This window comes from Monodelphis domestica, chromosome 2 (assembly GCF_027887165.1).
Source record: "Monodelphis domestica isolate mMonDom1 chromosome 2, mMonDom1.pri, whole genome shotgun sequence".
NCBI classification, from domain to species: Eukaryota; Metazoa; Chordata; class Mammalia; order Didelphimorphia; family Didelphidae; genus Monodelphis; species Monodelphis domestica.
In genome coordinates this window covers 121881964-121894651 of record NC_077228.1, presented here as the reverse complement: position 1 = coordinate 121894651, position 12688 = coordinate 121881964, and the positions used below count along the sequence as shown (strand labels likewise).

Below are 12688 nucleotides of genomic sequence, written 5' to 3'. Positions count from 1 at the left end.
AGAAAACCCCAAATGGAGAAATGAGGAGTTGGACACAACTGAAATGACTGAGCAAAGGTTCCTTGTCTTCTTATTACTAGATACTATGGAACAGAGTACAAATTGCCAGAAACAAAAAAGATCCCTAGTCTCAAGGAACTTATAGCCTAACCTTTTTGGTGGGGGAGAGGGGACCCCTTACCTTCCATCTTAGAATCAGTATTGGTTCTAAGGCAGAAAAACAGTAAGGATTAGGTAATTAAGATTCAGTGACTTGCCTAAGGTCACACAGTTAGGAAGTGTCTAGGGTCATATTTGAACCCAGATCTCCCATCTCTAGGCCTGACTCTCTATCCACTGAGCTATCTAGATGCACCTATCCTAACCCTTGATTTTTGAATATGGCTAAAAGTGAGGGCCCTTCTCTCATTTGTGAGTTCTTCCTGAAACCTCCATTTTTGGGAAAGACCCCCTAATGACCAGTCATCCATAATTCCCTCCCATCCCCACAGTGGACGCCTTCTCTTTTTCAGCTCTTTTTATGAATTGTCTTTCTCAATTAGTATGCAATCTTCCTGAGAACTGGGAAGAACTTTCTTTTTCTTGTATTTTTATCCCCTTAATAGGAATTTAATATATAAATACTTGTTTACTTATCTTGGGTACAAATCCTTTTTTTCCTCTTCCCCTTAGTTCCTAATGACCCTGTTTTTCACCTAGGGAAAATACTTTGTGTTGAGTTTTTGTATCTTTTTATTTTTGTTCAGGCTCCTCTCCAACAATAGAATATCAGATCTTTGAGTATAAAGCCTGTTTTTTGTTGTTCTTTATTTTTTTGTCTGTATCACCCCAGTGCCCAGCTCTGTGCCTGGCACACCATAGACACATAGCTGATTTTGTTGAATGAATTTATGTGTGTGTGTGTGTGTGTGTGTGTGTGTGTGTAGAAAAAGCGTGAATTTCATTGTAGAAGCATACATTTGTTTTTTAATGGTTATTTTTATGATTTCTTGTGTTTTAAATTTTAAGAGAACAAAAGCCCAATATTTGGATTTTGTTATTACTACATTATTTGAAGCTTTCAGATTGTCTTTGCCTTTTACATATCATTTTTTGATAATGCTATTTGTTACTGATTGTAAGAGCATCAAGGCTTAGGGTCCCGTCTCATTAACTTGTACATTCAACTATCATTGAGGTTTCTGCATTTTTTGTCTGAAAAAATAGAAATGAGCCCTGCTGCCTGCTTAGAAGATATCCCCTGCCTTGCCTCCAGCCCCACAAACTATTTCATTGTCTTCTGGATGGATATTTGGATTATAACTGATATAATGACTTTATGACATTGTAGCTTGAAATTCACATTGAATGATGACTCATAAAAGATGTTTGTACCCAAACCTGGAAATTCAGGTGCTATTTTCTGTTGACACTCCATGGGCTGTTTAACCATTCAAAGGTATTACAGATACCGTATCTGTAAAAGATTAACCACAAGATTATCTGTAATCTGAATTAACATTCAAATCAGACTCTATATTTCCAGAGTACATTTTTATTCATTTGATTCTCACAACATTCCCAAGGTTTAGATATATGTTATTTCACATGAGCAAACTCATAACCAGAGAAGATAAATGACTTGCCCAAAGTTACATCGTAAGGTAATGGGAATTATAGATTTGAACTCAACTCCCTCATTTTACAGATGAAGAAACTGAGGCTCAAAAAGTTTAAGTGAATTGCTTAGGGTCACTTATCAAGAAATTGTCCAAGTTTTTTTTTTTCAAGAAATTGTCCAAGTTTTTTTTTTTAACTTGTCCTTTCTCCAAGTTTCCCTCCTTATCTACTGTGCCACCTTAATCAGTTGAAAGAGAAGAATTGAATGAAATCTTTTAGTCCAATCCTGATGTGATATAATTATGACTCATTGATAGGATTTTGGAAGGGAAGGGAATAAGCCTACTATGTATCAGGCACTGTGCTAAGTGCCTTACAAGTATTATCTCATTTAATCCTCCCTGAGAGGTAGTGCTCCTACCATCCTCATTTTACAATTGAGGAAACTGAGGCAAACAGAAATTAAGGAATTCCCCAGGGATACACAGCTAGTAGGTGTCTCAGACTAGTTTTGAACTCAGGACTTCAGACCCAGTGTTCTATCCACTGACATAATGACCAACTCAACTCTATCACTGATTATTAAACAGGATTATTAACTTGCTTTCTGGATATATGCCTTTTTAAAAAAAGTAAATCTCATACAATTGGAAAAACAGAGAAGTGAGAGTGCTCTTGCCTTTTCATGTTTTAAGGCTTAATGCTTTCTTTTTCCTCTAAATTACAGAAAGTGGATGTGCCCATGATGTTGAGACACCTGAGAGAACAGAGAATGTTCATGATCCAGACCATCACTCAATACAAGTTTGTCTATCAGGTCCTTATCCAGTTTCTCCAAAACTCCAGACTCATTTAATTTCTCATAAGAGCCAGCTCCTCATGGGAATGGATCCTACAGAACTTTGTGGAATGAAAAGGCCTCCAGACAACATCTGGTCTCCCAGTAGGGTGCAGAAGGCTGGCAGCAAGTGTACCACACTGTCGCCAGAGTCAGGAGCCCGAGGGTTCCCCATGAGCAGAACAGGAAAGATCATGAGAGATCATCATGGATTATTTTATATGAGATAATTTATTTTTTTCCCTTGGAATAACTTTTGTGAATTTCTGTATTATCTTCTTGTACCATGTATAATGACTATGTTTGAACCACATTTTGACTGGTCTGCATTGTGACTTCTCTGTGGGGAGAATTGCCTGCGGATCACCTTAGAGACTGAGGTGTAAGGTAGGGAGCACATCTAGTTTAGCCAGTTTTCCAACAAAACTTTTAATTCATCATTGGTTACTGTTGGTCAGATATGAAGAAGGTGAAGGATTGATTCCTTCACAAAAAAAGCACAGAAAAGTCTCCCCCAAAGTAGAGAGTGATTTCATTGAATGTTTTTGCTTCTTAGACTTGCCGGCTACTTTTGTCTTTCATTTCTTATCCTCTTTCTTTACCCTCATTAACCTCTCAGTTTCTGAGGTTAACTTAGTGATTGGGAGAACAGGAAAAAAAAAATCCTCTTGATTTGAGCATTGCAAATTCCCAGGCTCAATACAGTGCAATTGTCTCAGCCACCCACAATTCTGAGATTAGTATTCCATGGTTCCCTCTCAGGGACTATGTTTCTTGTAGTTGCTTCCTTTGGTGGATTCATTTGATGAGCCTAGTGGCCTTTGGGGCACACTGCCAACCCCATCTGTTCAGTCAGGCTAGCTGCCTGATTGATATCAGCTGATGGACCAAAGTGGGAAGGGAGCAGAGTGGAAAGGCACTTGACATTTTTTGTTATTTAAATGTGGTGGATAGATGCCCAGCGGGCTAGGTGATAGGTACAGTTAGTCTATCCATCAGTCCATCAATAAGTTATTGGAAATATTGCAAAGGAAACAGTTGGGTGATCTGATTTACAGGAGCTCTTTGGCACTCACATAGCCAGTACCTTGGCAAGAACCCCTGAAAAGCTTAACCACAGTATGTGTTAGTCATCTCTCTCTTTCAATGACCTGTAAGGACAAAAGCCAGAATTACCAATAACCTAAGAACACAAGTTCAGGTCCACTGGCTTCCTTTCTTGGAGATCATATCCATGATTTTTTTCTAGTGAAATTCTTTCTTTACTTCACATACACTAAGCACAAATTAGTTCCATTACCACCCCTATCTTGAGATCTATTTGGCATTCTGTCTTACCATTTGTACCATCACAGCCCTTGTAACTTTCTTGCATTAGTATATTGTGTTTCATCTTGTTTACTTCTGGTCTGGATTTAATTCAGTGCTTGACTAGACTTGTCTCTGGAGCTCCAGTTCTTTTAGGAGATAGCCATAATGTAGTGCCTTAAAAAAAAAAAATCTGTGAGTTCTTAATTGATATTGGTATTGGGTTGGTTTTGGTATATTTTTTCAGTATGTGCATCAATGTTCCTTAAAGTTCATTTTTCCCCTGGTCTGAAGGTGGACAGAAAGAAGGCCTCCAGAATAGTTGGAAGTATAATCTCCTTTTTGAATTCAACATTGTACGGTAGGAACCTTAGAAACTGGATCAGAATAAAAATTGCTGTGCTTACCCATTTAGCACTTTGCATCTGGCCACATGTGGCAACTTCACTTACACTGATTTCATTTCAGGAGATTGATTTGTAAATACAAAAATGTGGGGTTATATATAAATAAAGCTTCTCTTCCTCTTCCCAAGAGGACCCTTGGTTTCTGAAGAGAGTAGTTTCATGTTAGCTTTACCAGATTCTGGGAATCTTAGCATATGTGTTCTAAAATCAAAGCCATAAGTATTAAACATAGTATAGAAAGAACACACATTAATTTCCCCACTGGATGGCTTAGAACTAGATAATATATTTAATTGAGAGTTTTTTTTTTTACATTGCTTAAATATATGAGGATGATAACTTTTTTATTTGTTTGGTCCCTGAAATGAAGGACACCCAGATAAACTTGTTTGCATAGGGTCTCAAATGGGTATCTTTAAAAAAAAATTAGCTCCATTCCCATGAACTTTACTTAGATTAGTCCATGGGTGCCACATTGAGCTCTGTTAATACTCTTCATTGCACCAAATGGAGGAGGGAAAAGAGTTTAATCACAAACTTTGTGGATAGTGTTTACATCAAATACCAAATAACCTAAAGGAATGCTTTTTAAAAAATAAAAGAACCTATAGATTTTGCACATTTTAAAAATTGCTTTTGGTCCTTGAGCACATTTTGCTTTTCTTTTCAGCTCTCCAGCAAATGCCAACACATCTCTTGTTAAATTAGTGGCAACCATTTAAAGTCCTTTTTGTGGCATCTGCATAATAATTGCCCAGAGATGCTTTATATCTGGGAAGCAGGCCAAGGAATAAACCTTGAAGCAAAGTGTATTAAATTAGTTATCTAGTTAGAGCTTTTGGAATAATTTCCTGATGATGTATCAAGTTTGAACCTCGAGCTGTCGGGTTCCATTGCTGCAGTTTGGATTTGAAAGGCAGAGAATTAAATGAGGTTTGGGAGGTGGCATGGGAGGTAGTGGGCTCTGGTCTCTGGATTCAGAGCTTTCTGGTGCAAATGTTTGTTTCTTCTGCACGGAAAGCCTTACTTGTTCAGACATTTCAATGAAACAACATGATCCCTACATTGAAAAAGGAAAAATTTAAGCCAAGTAGTTGTAGAGATGTATTTGTATAGTGTATAATCAATCACTTAATGGAAGGGAAAATGTTAGTTGTTAACTATCCTCTCTACATCCTTAACAGACAACAGGCTGCTTGAGAAAACAGAAGGGAAGTGAGATAACTGGTGACTAATCTGCTTCAACTCTCCCAAGGCCTCTTCCCTTTTCTCAGATGTTTTACTTTCCTTACAGTCTTACCATTTGGGGCCTTTGCATCTTTTTCTTTTCCTTTGTGTAAGGGCCTGGTGTTGCATCTAGACATCAGTAATGTCTAGAGAAAGAGTGAACTCACTGCTATCTGACAACTGCCACTGTTGACCTTCCTCGGCCAAATTTGCCATTGAGTTGATTAAGTCACTTCAAACAGATTTCCTACATGATAGAGAAAGTCTGGAAAAGTCTACTTTTAGAGTACTGTATGTGGAAACTTGTAACTTTAAGAAACAGCACCTTAATGTTTGTCCAAAGTTTGAGTTAAAATACTTGCCTTATATACTGGTATACCCTTAATTTTTCAAAGTTGTCTTTCTGCCCAGGGTTCTTATCAATGCATGGATGGTCCTTAAACAGAGCCAGGTAGGTGACTGACTCTGCTATCTTCCCTTTCATTCAAATCACATGGATTACTTCTTGGAAATTAACTGTCCTTAATCATCTTATCTGCAATTTATAAGTTTTTGAACCAGGTCTTGGCACACCAGTTTCCTTTCATAAAAAATGACTAGACCTTCCTCAGGGAACAACTGAGGAGAGGTTTTCAGATAAAGAGAAACATTAAAGAGGAAGCATATTCATTCATTCACTTAACCTGTAGTTACTAGATTTCTTCTATACTTGAAGATGCCAAAGTCATCCATTGCCTCTCAGGCCATAACCAATCATCCTGACTCTTGTCTTGCCCATGGATTTCAATGACTGGAAGAGAGACTTTGTGCAATTCTGCCTCATCTAAATCCAATTCATGTGTGAATCAAGACATTACACTATGGGGTTCTCTTTGAAAATGAAAGACAGACTTGAATTTGGTCTTAGATGCTTCCTAACTGGGTGACCCTGGGCAAGTCACTCAACCCCAGTTATCTAGCTTTTACCACTCTTCTGCCTTGGGACCAATAATTAGTATCAATTCTAAGCTAGAAGGTAAGAGTTTTAAAAAAAGATAACAAAGGACAAACAACTGTGGGTCAGTCGGTCAGTGAGCTAGGCACTGGGACTACAAAGGCAATGAATGAAATAGTCATTTTCCTCAGGGAGCTTCTATTCTAGTACCTACAAATTGTAGCGCAGCCACATAAGTTCTGTTCATTCATTCACAATCACATGGCACCATGCGCATAGTTGCTATGCAGTAAATATTTGTGAAATGAATGAATGAATGAACAAATGGAGTTTGCTTAGACTAGAAGCTTAAGGCCTGTTCTAGCTCTAACAATTCTTTGAGTCTGCCGAGCCTCATTTTTCTCTCAGTTCTTATAGCCTATGATCCCTTTTATTCTTTCTTAAGTCACTTAAAGATGCTTTGTCCACCTTATCATGATTCCTTAGCCAGTTAGGTTAAAGGGCAAGTATTATTATTCTTACAACTCATGATAATACTCATGGGATAGTTGATCAATGTCCTTTAGGAAATAAGTTAATTTCAAAGGAAGTGGCATGCGTAAGCAATTTGTGTGTTTGTAGATAGAATATTACTTGTTTCCTTGGGTTTTTATCCAAGTTAGTGCAGGAGGGAAAGCACATTATTTGTACATACAAAATTCCTTGGAATTCAGGTCTTCAATGTTTTCTTTAAGTAACTGTGATCAACACTGTGCTACTTGACCAGGCTGCTGGGGGAAAGTTATCAAATCATTCCCTGATCAGAAGTCAAGGTGGAGACAACAAAATATAAAAGCTGAAATACTTCTACATGGACGATGTTGAATATTGCTGGTTCAGAATATCTCATAATGGCAAGAAGGATTGCAAACTGGATTGAACTTCACTTTTTGCACTTATAGAACCTTCTTTAAGAAGAAATCTTCTTTATGCCTGAATTTGAATTGCTTCTACCAAACTCCTTTGATTTTTTTCTCTGTAAAACAGGAGAATAGGTATAGCTAACCTCTTCCCTCTCTAACATTCTCTTAAGTCAATTCCAGGTTCCTCTTCTAATTGATTAAATAGATGGCCACTTAAGCAAGTTACCAACTCTGTTGTAGTGTTTTGATTTCTAGTGTCTTACTAAAAGGTAGTTGAATAATAATTTAACTTTTACTGATTTGTTTTTTTGGGGGAGCTTTGTAGAAGCTCAGTTGGTTCAATGATGATCTTTTTTGAACCCTTACCTTCTGTCTTAATATCATTTCAAAGATAGAAGAGAGGAAAGGACTAGGCAACTGGGGTTAAGTGATTTGCTTAGGGTCATACAGCTAAGAAGTGTATGAGGTCAGATTTGGACCCTGGTCCTCCTGACTCAAGGCCTGAAACTCTATCTGTTGTGCCATCTAGCTGTCCACAATGGTGACTGTTTGGAAAATTTGGGCCATATCTTTGGGGAGGCAGGAAGTGTAGGGAGAGAATAGGTTAATTTCATCAAACTGGAAATACCCCCCCCTCATTAATATAATCTGCAATTCGTCTGTTTCTATGAATCTTACAAATTTGCCTGGGGGTATCAAGCAGGCACACAGCTAATATGTGTCAGAAACAAAATTTGAACCCAGTTCTTGACCCCAAGTCTGGCCCTCCAGTGAGTCCCTCACTGCCTTTTATACTTTTCTTAAATCGTTGCTTTAGGTCTTTTCAAAATTTACTATTTCTCATTTCTTTCTTGAGGCTGGATTTTCCTTTAGATGATTATGTGCCAATAATAAAAATAATAATCTTAGTCATATCGTAAATTGAAAAATACTTTTCTTTCAATAGCCACATGAGTTAAGCAGTGTAAGGATTATTACCCCCATTTTACAGATGAAACCAAGGCTCAATTCAAATCAATTCAGTAAGCATATATTAATTGCAGAGTGAGAAGCATCATGGAGTACTGAATATAATTCACCTTGGATTCTTGAAAATCTGAGTTCAAGTCCCTCCTCTGACATATAGTGGCTCTGTGACCATAGGCAAGTTGTCAAACTTCTTAGTACCCCCCAGACAAATTTTTATGACTGTAAGTTCAACAATTGTTCATATCCTTTGCTAAGGGAGTTTCCTTACTGGGATTTCCTTCTGCCATTGAAACTAGAGGTCAAGGGAGAGAAAAAAAATGTAAGGAATAGTTATTAGAGATTTTAAAATGACTTGCCCTGATATATCTAAGGGTCTAGATTCATGCTCAGCCTTCAGTAGCTTCTAAATCTAGCTTTCATTATCCTATGCTGCTCCCATGAATCATTTCCCCAAACTAGTGCTAGTAATTGGTGAGATGTAGCTAGAGGTCAATAACCACTACAGCAAATACTACCAGTGGATGTTCTAGATCTTTTCGTTAAGGTGTGATTATTGTTCCATAAAGACATCTCTTAGAACATGAAAGTGGTTTTATTATATAGAAGGCTTGCAGTAATCATGATTGTTCAAGCAAGATTTTGTGCACCAATGGGCAAGTCTGTGGATGCTCTGAACAATTGTTTTTTCCTGAAATGAAGTCCTGACCACCTAACTTCAGCAGATGAGAGTATTCTGAAGGTCTCTCTAACAAGAAAAATGGAATTTGCCTTTTGATCTGGTTCTTTGATATATGGTTGCTAGGAAAAGCAGGTGTAACCATTTACATTGTCTTTAAGGAGAGACAAAAATCTTTTACAGGGCATGCTAAGACCAGTCTGTGTTAGGGAGGTTCCTGTTGGGGAAGAGGAGTGGTTCACTATGCTTGGAGAATGTTGTGCTCGGCCCCATCTTGGTGTCACTCAAACAGTTCTCAGTGCCAATGAATGCCTCCCTTGGGTGCTATAGGTCAGAAGGGCAACATGGCATTGTAAAGTATCAATCTGAATGTCTTTTATGAGATACCAAGGACCCTACTCTCTGGATAACCACTACAGCCATACTTTTAATGCATTTTATTAAGCACAAGTAACCTTCAGTTTCCAGATTTTCCTGAATTAAGACCAAAACCATTGATAGCAGAGGGGAGATAATTTGGATTTCTCCCCTAAATTCACTAATTCAGATAAGCGTAAGAATAAAAATACTTTATTTAGATAGCTGAATGTCATTAGTTCCTCCAACAAATTTTGGCTTTTTTCAGGTTGACATTTTACATGTAGCATTTTAAAGCAAATCAAAACATTGTTCATTGAACCCTGCCTCATTCTTGCTTTGACAAGAACCCTAGAGATATTTCGTAGAAAGAAACATTAATGAGTGCCTGATCGAAATGAGTCAAAATAGAAGAACGTGATATTTTCTGAGAAAAATGAATGACACTGAATTTATATAACAGCTTTAATAATTTTCAAAGGTATTTTTACATATACTATCTCATTTTAGTCTTCATGACAACCTTGAGAGGTCAGTGCTATTGTTATCCCCATTTTACAGATGAGGACAATGAGGCACATAGAGGGTAAGGGACTTGCTCAGGGTCATTCTGCTAGAAAGTGTCTAAAACAGGATTCAAACGTGAGTCTCCCTCTTACAGAAGAATCATGCTATTCAAATGTTTTACCTTCTTTCAAGGCTAAATGTTTGGCAGAACAGAAGTTAGCCTCTAGAAGGTGTGATTTCCCAGTTATAGTTTCTTTTCTTCATGTCAGAGAGATTTCTTGGACCTTAGTGCTGAGCATTAGGCATAGTTCTCTTTACTTCCATCTCCTCAGAGTAGGGTTGTTTGTAGAAGGCAACATGAGCATTAGCCCCACAAAGTGTGGAATGTCAGTTAACCCAATTACTTTAAAAATAAATGTAAGATTGCTTTGTTGTAACACTTGAGGACCAGGTTTGATGTATTACTCTCACTATTTATGCTCTAACACAAGTGCCTTTGGGTATGTCCCAGTAAAAAGTCATAGCTGATCATGTCTTCAGTCTACTGAAGTCATACTTTGAAAATTGTTTTGTAAATTTCCCAGCATGATGGCTCATAGGTCCAGTTTAAGGTAGGAGAGACTAGAAAGACAGGGAAGGAGTGTATGAGCCTCAAAGATAGTTTCCAAAGTATTAATCTACTTACTCATGATTTTGTCATCAATTGAATGTTCATTTCCTAGCTGATTGCACACCTCCCTATGTCAAAACAAGTGCTTTATGGGTCTTAAGGAACTACTGGGAGGTGAGAAGACTGTATCCTTGTACTGGCATCTGTTTTCATTTTTTTGTAATATTTTTACTTTGTCTCTAGATGAAGTAGAGATTGAATAATGTAGATCGCCAGATTGGATAGTTCAATCGCCCAATGAGTTTTTAGGTTCAAATTCTTCTGTTTGTCTTTCTACATTGATCCATTGTACCAAAATCACTCTCCACTTTGTTTTGTGCTATAGTATTGTTTTATTTGCCCAAACCCAATTTTACTGCAGACTATGCCTATTTGCATGGTGAGCTTCATACTATTAATAATTAGATTTCACAGGATTTGGCTTTTCTATCCCTAGGATCATTAAGGTCCATAAGAGTCAACTCTCATCCTCTTTGAATAAAAAACATTCTTATGCTAGAGAACATAAAACCTAACGATGATTAACTGATCATAGTGACCAGTTGGACAGCTTGTCTTGGATGAGTTGAGTGGGGATGGGTATTATTCCATAGTCATAAAGAACCTCACAATTTTATTGAGTGGCATAGTGATTATCCATTCATTAACTACATAAACAACTCATTATTGGAAACTTAACCTAGTTGGACTGATAACTTCAAAATGGCACAGTTTATTAGTAGAAAAGTAGTCATCTAAAATCCCTACCCAATGACTAAATAACTAGCTTTAGGAAACATTATTTTTAATAGACAAGCTAACCTAGTTTCAGGGCATAACCCAGTTTTATATGATTTCCCAAATAAAGTCTTGTTTTTTAGGAGAACCACCAGTGGTAAAAGTATCTAGATAACATATAGGACTTAATAGCTCAGGAACACGAAGTTACACTTTTGTTCCTTTGTTGATGGAGATCAGTGACAGACTACTTATGTTCTGCTCACCATCTGACAACTTAAGAAGAGCTATTGCCCTAGTTGCTACAACAGGTTTGGTGCTGCTCTTTAGGAAGAACTTTGTAGTAATTAGTCAAAGGTTGACTTCTCATAGGATCTCTGTGGCTTTGGCCATCATTGTAACATTTATAGTTGGAAATAGAACCTTTGAAAACTAATCTCTAATCTCTGTGTGCTGAGATAACATTCGCTTTCACAGACTTTTTGCACAGATTTTTGCTTTTTTATTGGTCTCAAAGTTGAATGAGTTTTAGGTCTATCAAGACTCGTAGAACCATAACCAGGTTAGAGCTAACTATCTCATAGTGCTCTGAGAAAGGTAGTCCAACAAAGAGGCTTGTTATCTAACCAAAGCTTGCCAATCCCTGATGTCCCTTTCACCCCACCCCCACCCCATGTATTGAAATCCAAATCAATGCCAACCTTGATAAGTTCTCATAAAATGTTGGGAGGAAGAAGCCAAAATGTTTGGTTTGGGATATTTCCTGGGTCCTTCCTTGTACTTTGGAGATCCTTGATACATCAGTGTGATGTGTTAGAAATTACTGACTTTGTCCATCAAAGGTGAAAGCACTGTGAGTTAGCGATAATGGTTTCTAGGAGCAACAAAGATATGTCAGTATTCTTAGCCTGGGGTCTCTGTCTGTCTCTGTCTCTGTCTTCCATTACCATCCATCTTAGCCAACTGACTTAAGTTACAGACACCTTCAAAAACTGCTACATACCTAGGGATAGAACTCAACAAAACAGCCTTTTCCCCCTCTAGACCAGGAAATCATTCCTGCAACCCCTGCCCCTTTACCTATTTATTTTCTTGCTGTTCTCTGTAGTCTTACATATGTAGTAATTCACATTCTGGTTAGAGGGGTAGCCCTTATCGGAGAGGATGCCCTTGTGACCGAGCTTTGCTTCTTGAATGCAAAATTATTTGATGGTTAGATCCTTAAAAAGGAAAAGAAGTTTACAAATGCAGATGACTATAAACTGTAACTATATGTAATTTGTATTATATCAGATAACTTGCTAAGTTAGCTATCTGTCACTGGATTTTATTGTCCTATTTTTACTTTAATATTCAGCTGTTTCCATTGGTCTATGTTTATCTCAAAACACTGTAACAAAGTAGAATAATCCAAGGCAAATGATGATTTCATAGTATCGTGTCTTGACAATATGTACAGGTAGCCAGCCCTAAGCTGACAAACAATTCTAAAAATTCATTTGTAAGAGGGTTGTTTGTAACTCCAAGTGAATTTTGCTTGCCAGCCAGCCACAGCACCTTATTTGACCCATGATACA

The 12688-nt window shown here is 37.5% G+C and overlaps 1 protein-coding gene across 4 annotated transcripts in view; it reads left to right on the top strand.

The window, feature by feature from the left end:
• The window catches only part of PTPN14 (protein tyrosine phosphatase non-receptor type 14), a 279017-nt gene extending 267222 nt beyond the window's left edge, over positions 1 to 11795 (top strand). For all 4 annotated transcript variants that reach the window (XM_007481388.3, XM_007481385.3, XM_007481387.3 and 1 more), the window contains one exon: positions 2327 to 11795. In XM_007481388.3, coding sequence (XP_007481450.2) covers positions 2327 to 2455 — 129 coding nt within the window. In that variant the 3' untranslated portion in view covers positions 2456 to 11795. The remainder of the gene's footprint in view (positions 1 to 2326) is intronic.
• The last annotated feature ends 893 nt before the right edge of the window (positions 11796 to 12688 follow it).